This window comes from Salvelinus fontinalis, chromosome 27, assembly GCF_029448725.1.
Source record: "Salvelinus fontinalis isolate EN_2023a chromosome 27, ASM2944872v1, whole genome shotgun sequence".
Taxonomy (NCBI): Eukaryota; Metazoa; Chordata; class Actinopteri; order Salmoniformes; family Salmonidae; genus Salvelinus; species Salvelinus fontinalis.
The window spans coordinates 28,237,357-28,257,811 of NC_074691.1; the positions used below are offsets into that span (position 1 = coordinate 28,237,357).

The 20,455-nt window shown below is 42.5% G+C and overlaps 1 protein-coding gene across 5 annotated transcripts; it reads right to left on the reverse strand.

The window, feature by feature from the left end:
- Positions 1 to 242: 242 nt before the first annotated feature.
- On the reverse strand, positions 243 to 15,618 carry LOC129825389 (consortin-like). 5 transcript variants are annotated; one of them, XM_055885463.1, is made up of 12 exons: positions 15,373 to 15,618; positions 13,676 to 13,865; positions 13,366 to 13,572; positions 12,222 to 12,319; positions 10,753 to 10,783; positions 9,665 to 9,751; positions 9,308 to 9,422; positions 7,783 to 7,807; positions 7,597 to 7,690; positions 6,854 to 7,116; positions 5,489 to 5,633; positions 243 to 5,174 (listed from the first exon to the last, which is right to left on the reverse strand). In XM_055885463.1, the coding sequence occupies exons 3-12, from the start codon at positions 13,451 to 13,453 to the stop codon at positions 4,972 to 4,974; spliced, it is 1,149 nt and encodes a 382-aa protein (XP_055741438.1). In that variant the 5' UTR covers positions 13,454 to 13,572; positions 13,676 to 13,865; positions 15,373 to 15,618; the 3' UTR covers positions 243 to 4,971. The 5 variants fall into 5 exon arrangements, with proteins under 5 accessions (XP_055741438.1, XP_055741435.1, XP_055741436.1 ...); XM_055885460.1 differs by adding an exon at positions 14,723 to 14,773 and having other exon boundaries at positions 13,366 to 13,865; XM_055885461.1 differs by having other exon boundaries at positions 13,366 to 13,862.
- Between the last annotated feature and the right edge of the window lie 4,837 nt (positions 15,619 to 20,455).

Sequence of the window (20,455 nt, forward strand, 5' to 3'; positions counted from 1 at the left end):
ATAAGCTACGCAGCAATCTTGTTTGAGTCTGAGCTGTAGTCCAAAGCTTAATAGTATGCAGGATAATTAATACTATATTGATATTTTTCTAGATTCATAGTGGCTGGTTGGGTTTCATGGTTTACTGAGACATCTTGTGGCCAGGTGGTGATATTACATCTTGAGTGGAGGCACTGTGTGTAGGCCACAACGTTGCACAACTCATGCCAGTGTGAACTGTAAAATAACATCAACATACCAAGTTTTCTTGATATCATTTATATTCCATTGAGAAAACAAGTCAACAAAAATACTGCAACATATAAACATGGATTGCATGATGCAACACAATAGTAAACAACATACAGTGCAAATTAGAGGCAAGATTCATTGACATTACTCAACCACAGCCATTTAGAGAGCATGGAAAGAGAAAATAAGACATTGACCAAAAACAACAATGTCAGAGGCAATAGATAGAACAGAAGTCTGGGACATTCCATGGGAAACTGGGACTTCCATCAAACACAATCCATCAAACACAGATTTGTGTGTGCTCTCTGTGCTGTCTGAACCAGCAGGAGAACACAACTGTCAGTCAACGAAGCACTGTGTGTCCTGGAGAGATACTGGGTCTAGATCAGGGTTCTCCATCTCTGGTCCTGGAGAGATACTGGGTCTAGATCAGGGTTCTCCATCTCTGGTCCTGGAGAGATACTGGGTCTAGATCAGGGTTCTCCATCTCTGGTCCTGAAGAGATACTGGGTCTAGACCAGGGTTCTCCATCTCTGGTCCTGGAGAGATACTGGGTCTAGATAAGGGTTCTCCAACTCTGGTCCTGGAGAGATACTGGGTCTAGATCAGGGTTCTCCATCTCTGGTCCTGGAGAGATACTGGGTCTAGATCAGGGTTCTCCATCTCTGGTCCTGGAGAGATACTGGGTCTAGATCAGGGTTCTCCAACTCTGGTCCTGGAGAGATACTGGGTCTAGATCAGGGTTCTCCAACTCTGGTCCTGGAGAGATACTGGGTCTAGATCAGGGTTCTCCATCTCTGGTCCTGGAGAGATACTGGGTCTAGATCAGGGTTCTCCATCTCTGGTCCTGGAGAGATACTGGGTCTAGATCAGGGTTCTCCAACTCTGGTCCTGGAGAGATACTGGGTCTAGATCAGGGTTCTCCATCTCTGGTCCTGGAGAGATACTGGGTCTAGATCAGGGTTCTCCATCTCTGGTCCTGGAGAGATACTGGGTCTAGACCAGGGTTCTCCATCTCTGGTCCTGGAGAGATACTGGGTCTAGATCAGGGTTCTCCAACTCTGGTCCTGGAGAGATACTGGGTCTAGATAAGGGTTCTCCAATTCTGGTCCTGGAGGGATACTGGGTCTAGATCAGGGTTCTCCATCTCTGGTCCTGGAGAGATACTGGGTCTAGATCAGGGTTCTCCATCTCTGGTCCTGGAGAGATACTGGGTCTAGATCAGGGTCCTCCAACTCTGGTCCTGGAGAGATACTGGGTCTAGATCAGGGTTCTCCATCTCTGGTCCTGGAGAGATACTGGGTCTAGATCAGGGTTCTCCATCTCTGGTCCTGGAGAGATACTGGGTCTAGATCAGGGTTCTCCAACTCTGGTCCTGGAGAGATACTGGGTCTAGATCAGGGTTCTCCAACTCTGGTCCTGGAGAAATACTGGTTCTAGATCAGGGTTCCCCAACTCTGGTCCTGGAGAGATACTGGGTCTAGATCAGGGTTCTCCATCTCTGGTCCTGGAGAGATACTGGGTCTAGATCAGGGTTCTCCAACTCTGGTCCTGGAGAGATACTGGGTCTAGATCAGGGTTCTCCAACTCTGGTCCTGGAGAGATACTGGGTCTAGACCAGGGTTCTCCATCTCTGGTCCTGGAGAGATACTGGGTCTAGATCAGGGTTCTCCAACTCTGGTCCTGGAGAGATACTGGGTCTAGATCAGGGTTCTCCAACTCTGGTCCTGGAGAGATACTGGGTCTAGACCAGGGTTCTCCAACTCTGGTCCTGGAGAGATACTGTGTGTGCATGATTTTGATCCAGCCCTGCAATATAGTCTTCAGATTGGACCACAGTTAGCAGAATCAGGTGTTACTGCTGGGCTGGAATGAAAGCCTGCACACCCACTAGATCTCTGATTTGGAGATCCTTGACGTACAGTAGATATACGTAAACAACGTCTATTCATGAAAGCAAGGGAATGGATTTGTATTGAATACATTAAAATATACTCATAGAATAAAATACAAATAAAGGACATTAAGGGCTGTACGGATACATGAGCAGCACAACTAGACAAAAGTGCCTGAGATGTTGAGTAAGTACAGTACTGAATGTCATGACTACATTAAAATGCATTGCTGTATGAACATTGACCTTAGTTCATTTTGTCATACCAAGAGCCATACATACAGTACCTATCATGCATATTTGTATTGATATCGTTAATCGGTTATCAGCAAATTACTTCACAATGTGCCAATTCCAGAGAGAAGTTCTTCACAAATATGGACTTTCATTTGCAGTGGTCAACAACCATGAGTTCCTTCAGAGGAATGTAAGAGTAATTCCAAACCCAAGTCTCCACGTACAAAAACATCTGCAAAATGTACAACATGTAGGCTATATTTGACAAGTCAAGGAGTCAAGGACTCGAGGCAACAAGTCGAGGAGGAAGTGTCCTTTCAATTCCCAACAACTCTTTGTTTTTTAATAGCATACTGTACCCCAAGTTTTACTATGAGGCTCTCAAATCCAGATAAACAGATTTATTTATTTTTTATTTTTTTTATTTGGGGGGTGGATCAGCTTAATATTGCGGAAAGAATGTTGCTTCCAATGTAATTGTCTGCATCATTTCCAACCCCCCATATTTTTTGGGGCAAATATATATATCCATTCACGTATGCATACATATACACATGTATACATACACATACCTACATAGACATACATACTTTTTTTTAAAGAGTATACCTTTATTATTATTCCCCGCAAACAGATTTACTGTTTATCGAATTGTATCTGTTTTTCAGATAAACATCTTTACAAATTCAGATTAACATATTTTCTCATAAAAAAATTAGAACTGGAATATACAGGTAACTACCAAGATAAAGGAAACACTTGAGTAAATGAGGGATACAAAGGATATTGACAGCAGGTGCTTCCACACAGGTGTGGTTCCTGAGTTAATTAAGCAATTAACTTCCCATCATGCTTAGGGTCATGTATAAAAATGCTGTTGCCCCCTATTTTAGGATCTAAGTGACTTTGAAAAAACAGTCTAAAAGGAGCATAGGGAGTTTAAAGTGTGTGTGTGTGTGTGTGTGTGTGTGTGTGTGTGTGTGTGTGTGTGTGTGTGTGTGTGTGTGTGTGTGTGTGTGTGTGTGTGTGTGGGATACAAAGTATATTGACAGCAGGTGCTTCAACACAAGTGTGGTTCCTGAGTTAATTAAGCAATTAACATCCCATCATGCTGTCTGTCTGTCTGTCTGTCTGTCTGAGTATCAGTCTCCAGAATCTCAATCAAATTGAACACTTATGGGATTAAGGGAGATTCTGGAGTGTTTTCCACCACCATCAACAAAACAACAAACAATGTCTTGTGGAAGAAGGGTGTCACATCTCTACAACAGAGTTCCCGACACTTGTAGAATCTATGCCAAGGTGCTTTGAAGCTGTTCTGGCGGCTCGTGGTGACCCAACTCCCTATTAAGATACTTTATGTTGGTGTTTCCTTTATTTTGGCAGTTACCTGTACCCTACAATGCTATGCTTTGTTCCTCTGTGGTTTTGGGAGCTCTTTTGTGCAGCGTCCACAAGTTAAAACAAGAGGTTAAAAACAAGATGGGAGCCAGTGTTCTGGAAACAGTTTTGACTGCATCTGAAATGTCAGTCGGTAAAAACGTCTGTAACTTTGTCTCCTGTTGGGTCAATGATCATAAGCCCGTTCAGTCTTTATTTCAGGCCCTTCCACAGAACATCAATGACCTTATGACCTTGACTGCTACAGTAGGTAGGTTCTTCTGTATGTTTAGTCCATAGACTGCTACAGTAGGCAGGTTCTTCTGTATGTTTAGTCCATAGACTGCTACAGTAGGCAGGTTCTTCTGTATGTTTAGTCCATAGACTGCTACAGTAGGTAGGTTCTTCTGTATGTTTAGTCCATAGACTGCTACAGTAGGTAGGTTCTTCTGTATGTTTAGTCCATAGACTGCTACAGTAGGCAGGTTCTTCTGTATGTTTAGTCCATAGACTGCTACAGTAGGGAGGTTCTTCTGTATGTTTAGTTCATAGACTGCTACAGTAGGCAGGTTCTTCTGTATGTTTAGTCCATAGATTGCTACAGTAGGTAGGTTCTTCTGTATGTTTAGTCCATAGACTGCTACAGTAGGCAGATTCTTCTGTATGTTTAGTCCATAGACTGCTACAGTAGGGAGGTTCTTCTGTATGTTTAGTTCATAGACTGCTACAGTAGGTAGGTTCTTCTGTATGTTTAGTCCATAGACTGCTACAGTGGGCTACTGAGTCTATATCGTCTGCAGCAGTAGGTAATTGACTGTATGTCCTGACTGTATGTCCTGACTGCAGCAGTAAGTGACTGTATGTCCTGACTGCAGCAGTAGACTAAGTCCTGATTGTATGTCCTGACTGTATGTCCTGACTGCAGCAGTAAATGACTGTATGTCCTGACTGCAGCAGTAAATGACTATGTCCTGACTGCAGCAGTAAATGACTGTATGTCCTGACTGCAGCAGTAAATGACTGTATGTCCTGACTGCAGCAGTAAATGACTGTATGTCCTGACTGCAGTAGTAAATGACTGTATGTCCTGACTGCAGCAGTAAATGACTGTATGTCCTGACTGCAGCAGTAAATGACTGTATGTCCTGACTGCAGTAGTAAATGACTGTATGTCCTGCCTGTATGTCCTGACTGCAGCAGTAAATGACTGTATGTCCTGACTATGATCACATGGGCATCCAGTGTCTGAGCCTATCCAGGAAGCGTTGTACGTGCACAACGTAAAAGTCTACGTTGTGAGAGAAATCAATGCAGATGCTACTGTATGTGTCCGCTAGGGTGCAGTACAGAGCCGTCCCGCCCAGACTGATCACCACGGTTACCAGGCACAACAACAGCAGGATCAAACACGAGTCTCCGCCCACCTCGTCTGCACAGAGAAAAAAACATACTAATTCATATTTTGAACAAGATAATGGTGCATGGTGCAGATGGTATACACAGATGGTATGAGGTGTTACTACAATGTTATTATATTTGTATTAATTTATAATACGTATAGCTTGTATAGACTGTGTGTGGGGGGAGGGGCATGGTGCTTGCAACACCAGAGTTGTGGGTTTGATTCCCACAGGGGACCAGTATGTAAATATATACACTCACTACTGTTAGTCGCTCTGGATAAGAGCGTCCACTAAAACATGTGTGTGAGAAGACAGAGGTTGTTTTTGGGATGATTCATACCTGGTTCCATGCCGTCCTCTGGCTGGCTGAAGTGCACCTTACGTTTGGAGTTGTGTTTGGCTGCATCGGGACCCTCGGGGGGCAGGCCATCTAACGATGCCCTCCTCCTCTTTAGAATGGACACCAGGCCGTCTGCTGAGGAGCTCTGGAGGGGAGCAGAGTGCCGGGAGTCAGAGATACTATGACAGGGAATAGATGGAAAAGGCTATATCTGAAATGGCACCATGTTCCCTATATAGAGAGCTACATTTGACCAGCTCAATAGGGCCACCTAGAGGTGAAATGATGTGTATGTTCACACAACAAACTGCAATAATGCACAGATGTAGGTTTTGATCACCCTGCTGTTGCAGGAAACGCAAACTGTATTCAAGGTCTAAAAAAGGTTGTAATGTTTTGTCATTTGAGGACGTCATTGTCACAACCATTGACTGATTTATTTAATAGGACCTGTATGTGAGCTATTTTTTCTACAGGCGTCTATTGTGGCCCTTTAATGACATCATAGCCTCTGTGTCCTGTCCTCAAATCTCACTGAGTTCCACCCATGGCCACGTCGCTTGGTGTGGCACAGAACATGGAATGAAGTAACAAACACAGCCAACTCTGATTACAGACCCAGCTCCTCTAACAAGACTTCTCTGGGCACCCTTGAGCCTGTCCAGGGCTGTGTGTCAATCCAAGATGTGTGTCCCCTCCCAAACAAGAGACAGAGACAGAACGAACATGCTGAGACAGAGACAGAGAGAGAAGAGACAGAGACAGAGAGAGAAGAGACAGAGACAGAGAGAGAAGAGAGAGACAGAGAGAGAAGAGAGAGACAGAGACAGAGACAGAGAGAGAAGAGAGAGACAGAGACAGAGACAGAGAGAGAAGAGAGAAACAGAGACAGAGAGAGAAGAGACAGAGACAGAGAGAGAAGAGACAGAGAGAGAAGAGACAGAGACAGAGAGAGAAGAGACAGAGACAGAGAGAGAAGAGACAGAGAGAGAAGATACAGAGACAGAGACAGAGACAGAGAGAGAGACAGAGAGAGAAGAGACAGAGACAGAGAGAGAAGAGACAGAGACAGAGAGAGAAGAGACAGAGAGAGACAGAGACAGAGACAGAGACAGAGACAGAAGAGAGAGAGAGAAGATACAGAGACAGAGACAGAGACAGAGAGAGAAGAGACAGAGAGAGAAGAGACAGAGACAGAGAGAGAAGAGACAGAGACAGAGACAGAGAGAAGAGACAGAGAGAGAAGAGACAGAGACAGAGAGAGAAGATACAGAGAGAGAAGATACAGAGACAGAGAGAGAAGATACAGAGACAGAGAGATAATGCGGTAAACATGAGGCCATTAATGTCTCAGTGTTTCCTCACCTCCTCCACTTGAGACAGTTTGTCCAGGTCTTTGGCTGAGGCTTGGGGAACCCCCGCTGGCCACTCCACCACCTGCACCTCCTCTTCTGGACTCTCCTCAAACACCTCCTCTTCATCCACCCCCTGCCCTTCCTTCTCCAACTCTTCCTTTCCTCGCTCTCCCTCCCCTCCTCCCTCCTCCTCAGCCATGTTAGGGACAGCTCCTGTTGACGTGGTCTCCTTAACATCCTCCTCACTCTGTCTTACAGGGTTGTTGACTCTGACTGCAGAGACAAGAGAAGTGTTGCTTAAAGCACGGACACACCAGTAGCGTTTGCCAGCTAAGAGTACTCAGCACCTCTGAACAGAGTGTCGGACGTAATTTACAAACCGAGTGCAAACCGGTTCTACATGTAGAATCACGTAAAAGTGACATCAGTTAGATGGCCACCGGCAGGGTGGTCCCTCAAACACGACGAACGAACGGCGAACGAACAGCAGATGAATAGGAGATGATCAGCAGATCGATTACAGTACTACTGATCACCTGGCTTCACCATAGACAGACACACACACACACTAACACACTAAAAGTACTGTAGATATAGTTGAGATAGTACGGAAGCATCATCTGTCATTAGATTCCATTTTATGAGCCCTTATTGAACCAAACTACACTCATCAACCTCGTATTCACATCTCTAGGATAAGTGGCCATACTATAATATTGATTTAGGAATTCATATGATGTGTTTTGTGTTGACCTTTTCCATGATGGGATGGTGACCTTTCTTTCTCTCTCCCATCATACTGCCCCCTGGTGTTGTGGCTGTCTTTCAGCACCGTGTCTGCCATGCTCTGGGGGAAAAAACAGCTCTATCATGAATGTCATACCACAAAAACACTCATCTTATGTGATGGATTAAGAAGCATGTTATGTATTTTCTTACCATTTTCTTACCACTAAGCATTGGTCTATCGTGAGAGAGAGAGAGAGAGAGAGAGAGAGAGAGAGAGAGAGAGAGAGAGAGAGAGAGAGAGAGAGAGAGAGAGAGAGGGAGAGAGAGAGAGAGAGAGACAGAGACAGATTGGGTAAACTGATGTTTTGAAGCAAATTTGATTTAAAAATGTTAAAGCTAACATGACCGGAGGCCACTACAGTAAGTTGGTGTCTGGCATCCAGCTGAATCAATCTACCACAAGCCACTGGGTCGTTCAACCAATTAGGTGCCTTTTCAGTAGTATAACTCATTAAAAAAAAGTTTGAATTAAAAAAAAAAACATTTTCCCATCTCAAAAAATAAAGTAACGGGGTTGACAATTTGGTCTTACTGTAAATCAGCCATAAATCCCCATGTGCTTGTTGTGTGCAACAGGGAGGGGCACTTGAATGCAAGCTTCACAAAACTAAAACATTTAGAAAAAATGTCTAGCCTGTCTATCTCTGGGTAACAGGGTTGACGTGTTCTGCTCGACCCGCTCAGTTTTCCAACACTAAACACCAGAACATGGTCAAAAAGAGTAAAACCAGCTCACCTGCTTTTACACTATGATTAGATGTTCAACATTTCTTTAGAAACAAAAATATTTAAAAAGGAAGAATTTCACGATATTAAAAAGATAATTCAGTTCACGTAAGAGGGTTGAACTTAAAATGAGGGCCAGGTTGTTGGGTTTTTTTACCGTAAAATGAAACACATGAAATAAATAGTTATCTTCAGAAATGACTAGGGCTTTACAATGATGGTGAAAACTTGGAGAAATGTTGGGATTACATGGGTTAAAATCTTCCTAGAAGTCACATAGGATGCACAGAGGGACAATTTCAGCACTGTAGCAAGTCTTTATTCATATTCAAAATCAGATTTATAGAATTTTCCAAAAGGTCTATATTAAAGGGCACTTAATTTAATAAGACAGGCTTTTAAAATGCAATATTTGTGCACAATTTCTACTTGAAATACCAAAGGGACGCAAAAAGGCACTCATTTCATGGAACGACCCTTCTAACACACCAAGACACATGGGAGGGGTTCTGTGACTGAAAACATATCTGAGTCTATAGCTTAGTAGAGTAAGTAAGTCAATTAAATGAGCATTAGTTAATTAAGGTGTGGTTTCATGTCTAGACAACAACCACTAGCGTGGGATGCTTATGTTCAACATTCAAACATAGGGTATGATCTCACATATTATGACTTTAGCTAATAAATCATGTATTAATGAACATATACATTTAAATGCAGACAGTGTTTGTTGTTCAAATTCCTTTGATCCCTGTATGGAGCGGTAGTATTGTGGGTGGTGACAGACTGTGACAAACTAAAGTAAATAGGCATGATTTGCTTTCCCTTCTACTGACACAATCAGTACCACTGCTGCAACTAACTGTCTAAGTGATTGTGCATTTAGTCCCAGTTCTAGAACAGCACTATAACACATCAGTAAGTTATGGTCCACCAGTATCTAGCTTACCTCTGGTGCGTCCTGCAGATCTGGCTCAGTATTTCTATGTGTTCCTGTCCAGTGCTGTTGGTCTCAGCTGGGGAGGTGCTCTCTGCTACTCTGTTACATTCTCTCCACTGGCTCTCTGAAAGCACACATCACACACAGGTTATGATTAACACACGCACGCACGCACGCACGCACGCACGCACGCACGCACGCACGCACGCACACACACACACACACACACACACACACACACACACACACACACACACACTCAGACACAGTGCAATTGGAAGAATGACAGGGTTATATTTTGTCAGTGATGGGTTCAGGACTTCAGGCTGCAGTGACAGAACAGATGTGTGGAGTAGAGTGCAGTACCCCAGTCCTCCTGCAGGGTGGCAAGGTTGGACAGGAGGCGCTCATGGTACAGTTTCTCCAGCTGCAGGAACTGCACCGCCCACTGGTCTGATAACCACTAGCAGTTAAGGAAACCAGATACCACAACAGCCAATAACAGCTGTCCCTGAGGCTGTCAACTCTGGGATTCAAAAGACAGTATCATATTAACAAACTTCTGACAAATATATACAGCATCTGGTGTTTTGAAGATGACATCACTGAGCTGCTGCACAATTCAGAAAATGGATGACGCTATAAAAAAATACTGGGATTTTAAAGCCACAGTCCCCAGAGTGACATCATAAATCAGTGTCACCACAGTTCCCAGAGTGACATCATAAATCAGTGTCACCACAGTTCCCAGAGTGACATCATAAATCAGTGTCACCACAGTTCCCAGAGTGACATCATAAATCAGTGTCACCACAGTTCCCAGAGTGACATCATAAATCAGTGTCACCACAGTTCCCAGAGTGACATCATAAATCAGTGTCACCACAGTTCCCCGAGTGACATCATAAATCAGTGTCACCACAGTTCCCAGAGTGACATCATAAATCAGTGTCACCACAATTCCCAGAGTGACATCATAAATCAGTGTCACCACAATTCCCAGAGTGACATCATAAATCAGTGTCACCACAGTTCCCAGAGTGACATCATAAATCAGTGTCACCACAGTTCCCAGAGTGACATCATAAATCAGTGTCACCACAGTTCCCCGAGTGACATCATAAATCAGTGTCACCACAGTTCCCAGAGTGACATCATAAATCAGTGTCACCACAGTTCCCCGAGTGACATCATAAATCAGTGTCACCACAGTTCCCAGAGTGACATCATAAATCAGTGTCACCACAGTTCCCCGAGTGACATCATAAATCAGTGTCACCACAGTTCCCAGAGTGACATCATAAATCAGTGTCACCACAGTTCCCAGAGTGACATCCTAAATCAGTGTCAACACAGTTCCCAAAGCTTTAAAAGAAATACACTGCAATTCAACAGCTCCATTAAAACAAAAGACATAGTGGAGATAAGTATTAGCAATGTGATGGCAAGGATACAGTCCTCATCCAGGGAGTAGGCCTCTGCTATCTGTGAAGAACGAGACAGAGAGAGAGCAAGAGAGAGAGAAAGAGTTAACATTTGGCAATGTTAACATATGTTTCACATGCCAATAAAGTCCTTAAATTGAAATTGAATTGAGAGGGGGGGAAAATATATACAAACCAACCTGCTTATTCTGTTACTTGGATCACTCACTCAGAATCAGACTTGTATGTCAGGGCTTTACTTAAAAATATAATGTGTTCTCAATATGTTACATAAAGGAAATACATAAACTAGATAGTTTATTTAGAAAGTAATTCATTTAATTAGAAAGTTTTTTGCTGAAGAACAACAGTGTGCTTGCTTTAGCTGCAGACTCTAGAATAGATATTCTCGTGCTTGGTAATGAAGTATTGGAAGGTATAGGGAAAGAAGACTCAAGATGGGACTCAGATGTCACGTGGTAAATAACAAGCCGTTGTGTGTCAGGTTCACTTATAACATGACGCGCAGCAGAACTCAAAACAACTCTGCCTGTCCCTGCCTCAACTCTGTAGAGCCACACACATACTCCAGATGCCATGCGATTTCCCATAGAGGTCACTGCCTGTTTACAAGGACTTTACTTCTCTTGGCCAGTTATTCTGCCAATGCTCCACTGATTGTACCAGTCTGATCACAGAGAAACTCTGTCTTCTGTATCAGTGTATAAAAGGCCCGTCCCAAATGGCACCCTGTTCCCTGTATAGAGCGCTACTTTTGACCAGGGCCCATATGGAAGGACCATATGTAGGGAATAGAGTGCCATTTGAGACGCAGCCCTTAGTGTATCAATGTTGCCGGACCTTTCTACGGGGTGTCTAAATCATAGCTGGCTCTTTGTTCCGTGATGACCAGAATTGGCGAAGAAAGACAAACAACTACATGGCTGTTACAGTACTATGGGAACGCAGTAACAGAATAAGATTAGAACAGTGTACCGAGAAAGGGCATCAAATAGTATCTGAAATGAATCCCAAGGAGTACATTTAAAAATGTGCTTGTCTTGTCCTACTGGCAATGAATTAGCTGATAACTACTTTAATGAGGGAAACGATGACATGTTGTTGTCTCACCTAGCTATCTTTAGATGAATACACTAACTGTAAATCAGTGGATAAATACTGGATAAGAGCATCTGCTAAATGACTAAAATGTAAAATGTAATGATTACATTTCTTAAAGCATGATTTATTCTCCCTACAAACGAAAACAAATCAGAACGTAAAGGCAAGATGTTTCAGTTGCAAAAAATTGGTGACAGAAGAGGATGGTTCAAAACACAATCAGCCCTTAGGACCAATCCACAGAGGACCAATCCACAGAGGACCAGAACACAGAGGACCAATCCACAGAGGACCAGAACACAGAGGACCAATCCACAGAAGACCTGAACACAGAGGACTGTGTGAGGGTGAAAACACACACACACAAACAAACACACCTGGTGTAGAGACTGTGGCATCAGTGTGTGGTCATCGTGTTCTCCCAATGACTGTAGTGAGGCTAGCAGGTCAGGGCTGGGGCCTGGGGGACCACTTCCTGAAAGCACACACAATGTCATGTGCAATACAAAGTTGATGAATAGAGATACAGTCGAATGTATAGCTGTAACATTTTAAAAGGCACGCAGTAGAATGAATAGGTGTAACATTTTAAAAGGCACGCAGTAGAATGTATAGCTGTAACATATTAAAAGGCACGCAGTAGAATGAATAGGTGTAACATTTTAAAAGGCACGCAGTAGAATGAATAGCTGTAACATTTTAAAAGGCACGCAGTAGAATGAATAGGTGTAACATTTTAAAAGGCACGCAGTAGAATGAATAGCTGTAACATTTTAAAAGGCACGCAGTAGAATGAATAGGTGTAACATTTTAAAAGGCACGCAGTAGAATGTATAGCTGTAACATATTAAAAGGCACGCAGTAGAATGAATAGGTGTAACATTTTAAAAGGCACGCAGTAGAATGTATAGCTGTAGCATATTAAAAGGCACGCAGTAGAATGAATAGGTGTAACATTTTAAAAGGCACGCAGTAGAATGAATAGCTGTAACATTTTAAAAGGCACGCAGTAGAATGTATAGCTGTAACATATTAAAAGGCACGCAGTAGAATGTATAGCTGTAACATTTTAAAAGGCACGCAGTAGAATGAATAGGTGTAACATATCAAAAGGCACGCAGTAGAATGAATAGCTGTAACATTTTAAAAGGCACGCAGTAGAATGAATAGCTGTAACATATTAAAAGGCACGCAGTAGAATGAATAGGTGTAACATTTTAAAAGGCACGCAGTAGAATGAATAGCTGTAACATTTTAAAAGGCACGCAGTAGAATGAATAGGTGTAACATTTTTAAATAATCTGTTTGATTTTACATTTTGAGGCAACTCTTAAGGTCTTATCATGGCAGCCATAAAGAGTAAGGACATTCTAGTGCTCTAGTAGCAAAGATACAATTTGTGCTTGTCTTTTGAAACAGCTTGAGGTAGGTGACCCAGATATACTACACAGTAAATATGTCCCATATACTACACATACAGTACTGAACGAGACGTGTGCTATATGTGGAGTGCTAGGCTACCTGAGGCAGTCCCAGTGTTGTTTCTCTCCTCTCTCTGAGTCGTCTCAGTGTCTGGGTCTCTGGAGGGGCTGGTGCTCTTGTTACCCATCCTCTCCTTCACGCTGTTGTTCTCCTCCAACTCAGTGGTTCCCAAACGGTGGGTCGGGGCCCACAGGAGGGATGTGGCTGGCTGCTTTAGGGTTGCCACTTACTAGTATTGGATTCTGACTAGAGACATTGATTTGGTTCAGGATTACTCTATGGGTCACAGAAAACCCCAAGAGCTTTACGTCAGCTTAATAAAATGTGGGATCCAATGTTCTAGGTTTACCAGTTTGTTGTTGTTGTTGTTGTTGTTGTTGCAGTTGGGAAAGTATGAGTAGAAGGTCGTATCATCAGTCTATTATTTAATTTCTTTGTATTCTGGTCTTCTTGTTGGGGTTGTTTGGGGCTCTCCCTGATCCTCGAAAACCCTTGATCAGCTCACCAAGGAGCTTATTCCTCTCCTCTTCAACACCCTGCTGGATATAAACAGATGTTATAGTGTTAGTATCAGCGTGTGTTTCCAAGCCAGAGATAAACTGCATGATTTCATTACTGACTGCACTCCCACTTGAGTTAGTGAGAAAACTCAATGTGCAGAAGAGTAGGAGTGAAATGCTAGTTATTTTGCTGAGTGAATCTCTTCTGAGAGAACTCTTTGTGTTACAAGCCTGACCTCCAGGGGCCCCAACATACACAAAATAATCTTGGTTCGGGGCCACCTGGAGGTCAGGGGCCCTCCAGATTGCATATGAACACATCATAAGCAATGGCAACATGTGTAGAATTGCAGGGAATTAGCTTTAAAACTGTGCAAATGTCTCTTTCCCCATGGCAAAATGTGTAGAATAGGAGAGGGTTGGAGGTAGACGGGCCCTGCACACACACACACACACACACACACACACACACACACACACACACACACACACACACACACACACACACACACACACACACACACACACACACACACGGAGACGGAGACAGAGAAAGCCAGTTGACACAGTGTTTACTAAACAACCTCCATCATAAGACCTAGCCTACATTTATGCTTGAATGAATGACCAGAGTATGGATGGAAAATGCACAGTGTCAGCTCGGAACACTTGGTGCCATGTTCACAGTCATGTGGATGTGAGCGGGTTTAGAACATAGAACTAGAAAATAGAATGTGACAGTTAGAACACAGCTTAGAGCAAGGAGGACTGTGACTCATATGGTGTGAATCCTGTCTACTGTGTAGTAGTGGCTGGCCTTTACCCTCCTATTATCAAACCACTGTGACTGAGCATTACTCATAGCTCTTACATAGATTTAAAGTGACAAAACTCACGGAACATTTGCACACCGTTCCTCAACCATGTTTGTATCATCCAACCTGAAACTGACAAGACTACTGATTACAATTAACATTTTTGATATATAGAGTAATATGTATAACAGAAATGTTGTCATTTCAGAGGTCTATTTGGTCTTATTAGGTTATTTTTCTTGTAGTCATGTGTACTTTTATTTTGTGACGTTTACAGGACCATGTATTTAAATGAAGGCTACTTTATGTCGCCAACCAATAGCGAAGAATTGATGCTGAAGCTGATGCGTTCTGCTTTCAAGTGCATGCTCTGCTCGGTGTAGTCAAAATGATCAGTCCAAGCCAAGCCTTTCATGTTGTTTCAATTCATGTAAATACTGTTTAAATCTACACAGTAACAGTAATAAACAGGATTCATGCGCTACAATATAGCAATTTACAGTATATATTTTCACCTAATAAACAATTTCATGTTTATTATTCGGCAATGAAGAGCAAACATTTCAGGCTAGCCCAATAAACGTTGCAGATTCAAAAAGCTATTAATGCGATATTTAGGCTGTAGCTTTATGGGCTAACATACTGTCATAATTATACCCGAAGAGCACTCAATGATAACAACACTAAAACTGTGGTAGGCTACCTCATCACGCGGATGTATGTATACTCACACATGCAATATAATGTCCCGCGGTAGATTCGTGGGTGACAATCACCGGAACGGTCATCAACGGTCATACAACTCAATCCCTTCTATTCTGAACGCGATGTTGTAAATGCACATGATGCTATAATAGTGAGTGTCACCGTGGGTAGTGATTTCTATAACCTGTCATCTAAAGTGATGTCCTCTGCAGATCCATGGTTGTTTACGATCTAATCCGGGACATTTCTGTTGCAGCTCCTCATTGCAAAATATATAATTTTATTGTACAACGGAGGCAATGGGGACATCTTCTGGCTGAACTCTTATATCGCTCACCGACTGGCCTGCAGTAACTGTAACTAGAGGAATGTATTTATGGGCTTGTATGTGTTTTTTTGCCCAGTATTTACAAAATGTGGGAAAGTATTGTGTAAAAGGAATCTCCTTAGAAACCGCATATAACAATATATATTAGAGAGCTTTGGTATCATTCTCATGGAAAGCTTATTCAATATCTGACACTTGATATTGCACTGGTGTATCATCAGTAAAGTAACTGAGTCAGGGTTCTTCTAGCCTACTCCTATATGCATGTGCTTGATACCTCTGGGGTCCTCTGTGCAGGTTTCCATTATAATTAAATGGTCAAAATGTATTTGAATAATCCCATGGGTAACTTACTATTTAAAAAGATGCATAGCCTTCGTCTGTGTATATGTAGACAATATTTCTAGAATTCAAAAGACACGCACATTTATGGCCTGCTGGAGGTCATTTTGCAGGGCTCTGGCAGTGCTCACCTTGCACAAAGGCGGAGGTAGCGGTCCTGCTGCTGGGTTGTTGCCCTCCTACGGCCTCCTCCACGTCTCCTGATGTACTGGCCTGTCTCCTGGTAGCGCCTCCATGCTCTGGACACTACGCTGACAGACACAGCAAACCTTCTTGCCACAGCTCGCATTGATGTGCCATCCTGGATGAGCTGCACTACCTGAGCCACTTGTGTGGGTTGTAGACGCCATCTCATGCTACCACTAGAGTGAAAGCACCGCCAGCATTCAAAAGTGACCAAAACATCAGCCAGGAAGCATAGGAACTGAGAAGTGGTCTGTGGTCACAACCTGCAGAACCACTCCTTTATTGGGGGTGTCTTGCTAATTGCCTATAATTTCCACCTTTTGTCTATTCCATTTGCACAACAGCATGTGAAATGTATTGTCAATCAGTGTTGCTTCCTAAGTGGACAGTTTGATTTAACAGAAGTGTGATTGACTTGGAGTTACATTGTGTTGTTTAAGTGTTCCCTTTATTTTTTTGAGCAGTGTACAGTGGGGCAAAAAAGTATTTAGTCAGCCACCAATTGTGCAAGTTCTCCCACTTAAAAAGATGAGAGAGGCCTGTAATTTTCATCATAGGTACACTTCAACTATGACAGACAAAATGAGAAAATAAATTCCAGAAAATCACATTGTCGGATTTTTTATCAATTTATTTGCAAATTATGGTGGAAAATAAGTATTTGGTCGATAACAAAAGTTTATCTCAATACTTTGTTATATACCCTTTGTTGGCAATGACAGAGGTCAAACATTTTCTGTAAGTCTTCACAAGGTTTTCACACACTGTTGCTGGTATTTTGGCCCATTCCTCCATGCAGATCTCCTCTAGAGCAATGATGTTTTGGGGCTGTTGCTGGGCAACACGAACTTTCAACTCCCTTCAAAGATTTTCTATGGGGTTGAGATCTGGAGACTGGCTAGGCCACTCCAGGACCTTGAAATGCTTCTTACGAAGCCACTCCTTCGTTGCCCGGGCGGTGTGTTTGGGATCATTGTCATGCTGAAAGACCCAGCCACGTTTCATCTTCAATGCCCTTGCTGATGGAAGGAGGTTTTCACTCAAAATCTCACGATACATGGCCCCATTCATTCTTTCCTTTACACGGATCAGTCGTCCTGGTCCCTTTGCAGAAAAACAGCCCCAAAGCATGATGTTTCCACCCCCATGCTTCACAGTAGGTATGGTGTTCTTTGGATGCAACTCAGCATTCTTTGTCCTCCAAACACGACGAGTTGAGTTTTTACCAAAAAGTTCTATTTTGGTTTCATCTGACCATATGACATTCTTCCTATCTTCTTCTGGATCATCCAAATGCTCTCTAGCAAACTTCAGACAGGCCTGGACATGTACTGGCTTAAGCAGGGGGACACGTCTGGCACTGCAGGATTTGAGTCCCTGCCGGCGTAGTGTGTTACTGATGGTAGGCTTTGTTACTTTGGTCCCAGCTCTCTGCAGGTCATTCACGAGGTCCCCCGTGTGGTTCTGGGATTTTTGCTCAACGTTCTTGTGATCATTTTGACCCCACGGGGTGAGATCTTGCGTGGAGCCCCAGATCGAGGGAGATTATCAATGGTCTTGTATGTCTTCCATTTCTTAATAATTGCTCCCACAGTTGATTTCTTCAAACCAAGCTGCTTACCTGTTGCAGATTCAGTCTTCCCAGCCTGGTGCAGGTCTACAATTTTGTTTCTGGTGTCCTTTGACAGCTCTTTGGTCTTGGCCATAGTGGAGTTTGGAGTGTGACTGTTTGAGGTTGTGGACAGGTGTCTTTTATACTGATAACAAGTTCAAACAGGTGCCATTAATACAGGTAACGAGTGGATGGCAGAGGAGCCTCTTAAAGAAGTTACAGGTCTGTGAGAGCCAGAAATCTTGCTTGTTTGTAGGTGACCAAATACTTATTTTCCACCATAATTTGCAAATAAATTCATAAAAAATCCTACAATGTGATTTTCTGGATTTTTTTTCTCATTTTGTCTGTCATAGTTGAAGTGTACCTATGATGAAAATTACAGGCCTCTCTCATCTTTTTAAGTGGGAGAACTTGCACAATTAGTGACTGACTAAATACTTTTTTGCCCCACTGTATATTTCCACACTAACAGGTTGGAATAATATTGTGAAATTGTGAAAATTATGATAATACCCTTTTGGTTTAAGAGCTGTTTGAAAAGACGCCTGAAATTTCAGCCTGTTTTGGTGGAATGGCCTTTTGGCCTGCCTGGTGACATCCCCAAGCGGTAAATGAGTTATTTGACCAATAAGAAAGATAGTTCCAAACCTCTCTGCCAATAAAAGCTAGTTTTCAGTTTCCCACTCAGACCACTCCCAGACAGTCCTAGCAAAATTCTTGCTTGAGAAATTGCTTTTTGCTAAAAATCTAATCACATTCCTCAAATACAATAGAGCACCACAAAAGAAGGTCTTAATACCCATAAAACCTAGCGGTCAAACATGGAAATGGTTCCAATCATTTTTCCACCATTCATTTTTCCCATAGGGTATATTTGAAACACTAAAAATAAGGACTGTGTTTCGTGTAGACTAACCCTGGCTTGACGTTTTGACAACTATGTAAATCTCTCTCGGACAAGGTGACTTATATCAATATATTTGGCTTTATTTACTCTCAGATTCAAAAATGCTAATTAGCATCAAAATAGACATCATGCAAGACTACAAATCCCTGCAAGCTCCTGCACATCATCTCTAGCTGACACTTTTGCTAACAGGTATTGTGTCGATTAAAAACTTGCACAAGACAGTTCACAAAATTGTTAATTTAAAGAAATTTTGCCAATTTATTAATTACTACATTTAGCTAACATTAGAAAGTAAACCCTGAGATTCTGTCCTTCGCCACTAATCCAGATCATCATGGCATTTGTACAGTAGTTGTTTATGAGTGCCATATTAGCAACTAATTAGCATTTTATTTTGGGGTGTTAAATACAGGCGAATATATTGAATAAAGCCACCTTATCCGAGAGAGTTTTACATGGTTATCAAAACATCATGCCTAAATATAAAAGGAAATAGTAACACAATAAAAACAATAATGAGGCGATATACAAGAAGAACCAGTACTGAGTCAATGTGCAGGGGTACGAGGTAGTTGAGGTAATTTAGATAATATGTACATGTAGGTTGGGTGTGACTAGGCAAAAGTGACTAGGCAATCAGCTCTCTACTCTAAACAGAGTACCAGCAGCTTATGTGAAGAGTGAAAGTGTCTCTATGTGTGAGTGTGTGTGTGTGTGTTTGTGTGTGTTAGCCTGTGTGTGTGTGTGTGTGTGTGTGTGTGTATGTATGTTGGAGTGTCAACTCTACTGATGGTTTTGTCATAAAAAATGTTGCATTATATAGTGCACGGGTTCCCAAACTTTTTTTCCCAGGCCCCCCTGCCAGCATTGGGGAATATTACATGGCCATTTCTATGGACACAAGCACTGTTCATTGGTGGAGAGAAAATGTTGCAGGTTTAAAGCTTATTTCCTGCAATTCTACACATTTTGTCATGGGGTACAGAGAACTTTTAACTGTTTTAAAGCTCATTATCATTCAATTGTATACATTTTGCCATGTCTAATGTGCATTGTATTCCAAGATGGCTTAGCAGTTCAGACGTCATTTTTGTCCTCGTACTGTCTTGTCCTGTATATATATATTTACACCTTCTTCGCATATCTTTTATATTTTTTTTTATTATCCAAGAACTCAACTACAAAAGCTTTCCTGCAACCCGCCTCACCAATTACAACAAAAAAGTATTATTTACCTCAAATCTGAAAATCCACAGTGAAGCTAACCAGGGGCTAATCAGAAGTTAGCCAGAAAGCTAACCAGAAGTTAGCCGAAAGCTAGCCGAATACTAATTTGAAGCTGCCCAGAAGTTAGCCGGCTTGCTGGCTAGCGTTGGTGTTTCAGCTGCCCACGTTTTGTGGTCATCAGCTATTCCTTTAGCTCGATAATCTACCGTCACTTTTGTGCAACGCGACTCGGACTGGAGCATACCGGGCCTTTTTTTTTTTTTCTCTCAGTTTCCCCGGATTTCAGCCGCAGGCTCAGGACATTTGCACCTTGATTTCGCAGCTAGCTAGCTGCAAACCGTGTGACTATTGGCTTACGTCGATCCCGGAGCAAACTTAAATTATTCCGGAGCTAGCCAGCTGAGGAGTTCCATCAGCCATTCCTGGGCTACAGTCACCTATCCGGACCCATTTTTTTTTTTTGCTACAGATACGGAGCCCCACCGGGCCTTCACGATTGAC

Bases quoted from the DNA above. Each gene is read 5' to 3' on its own strand.
- LOC129825389 (XM_055885461.1), bottom strand. From the start codon at position 13,453: ATGGGTAACAAGAGCACCAGCCCCTCCAGAGACCCAGACACTGAGACG. The intron at 9,752-10,752 runs GTATCCTTGCCA...AGTGGTTATCAG, and splicing joins CTACTCCCTGGATGAGGACT to ACCAGTGGGCGGTGCAGTTC. The intron at 5,634-6,853 runs GTGAGGAAACAC...GCTCCCCTCCAG, and splicing joins AACTGTCTCAAGTGGAGGAG to AGCTCCTCAGCAGACGGCCT.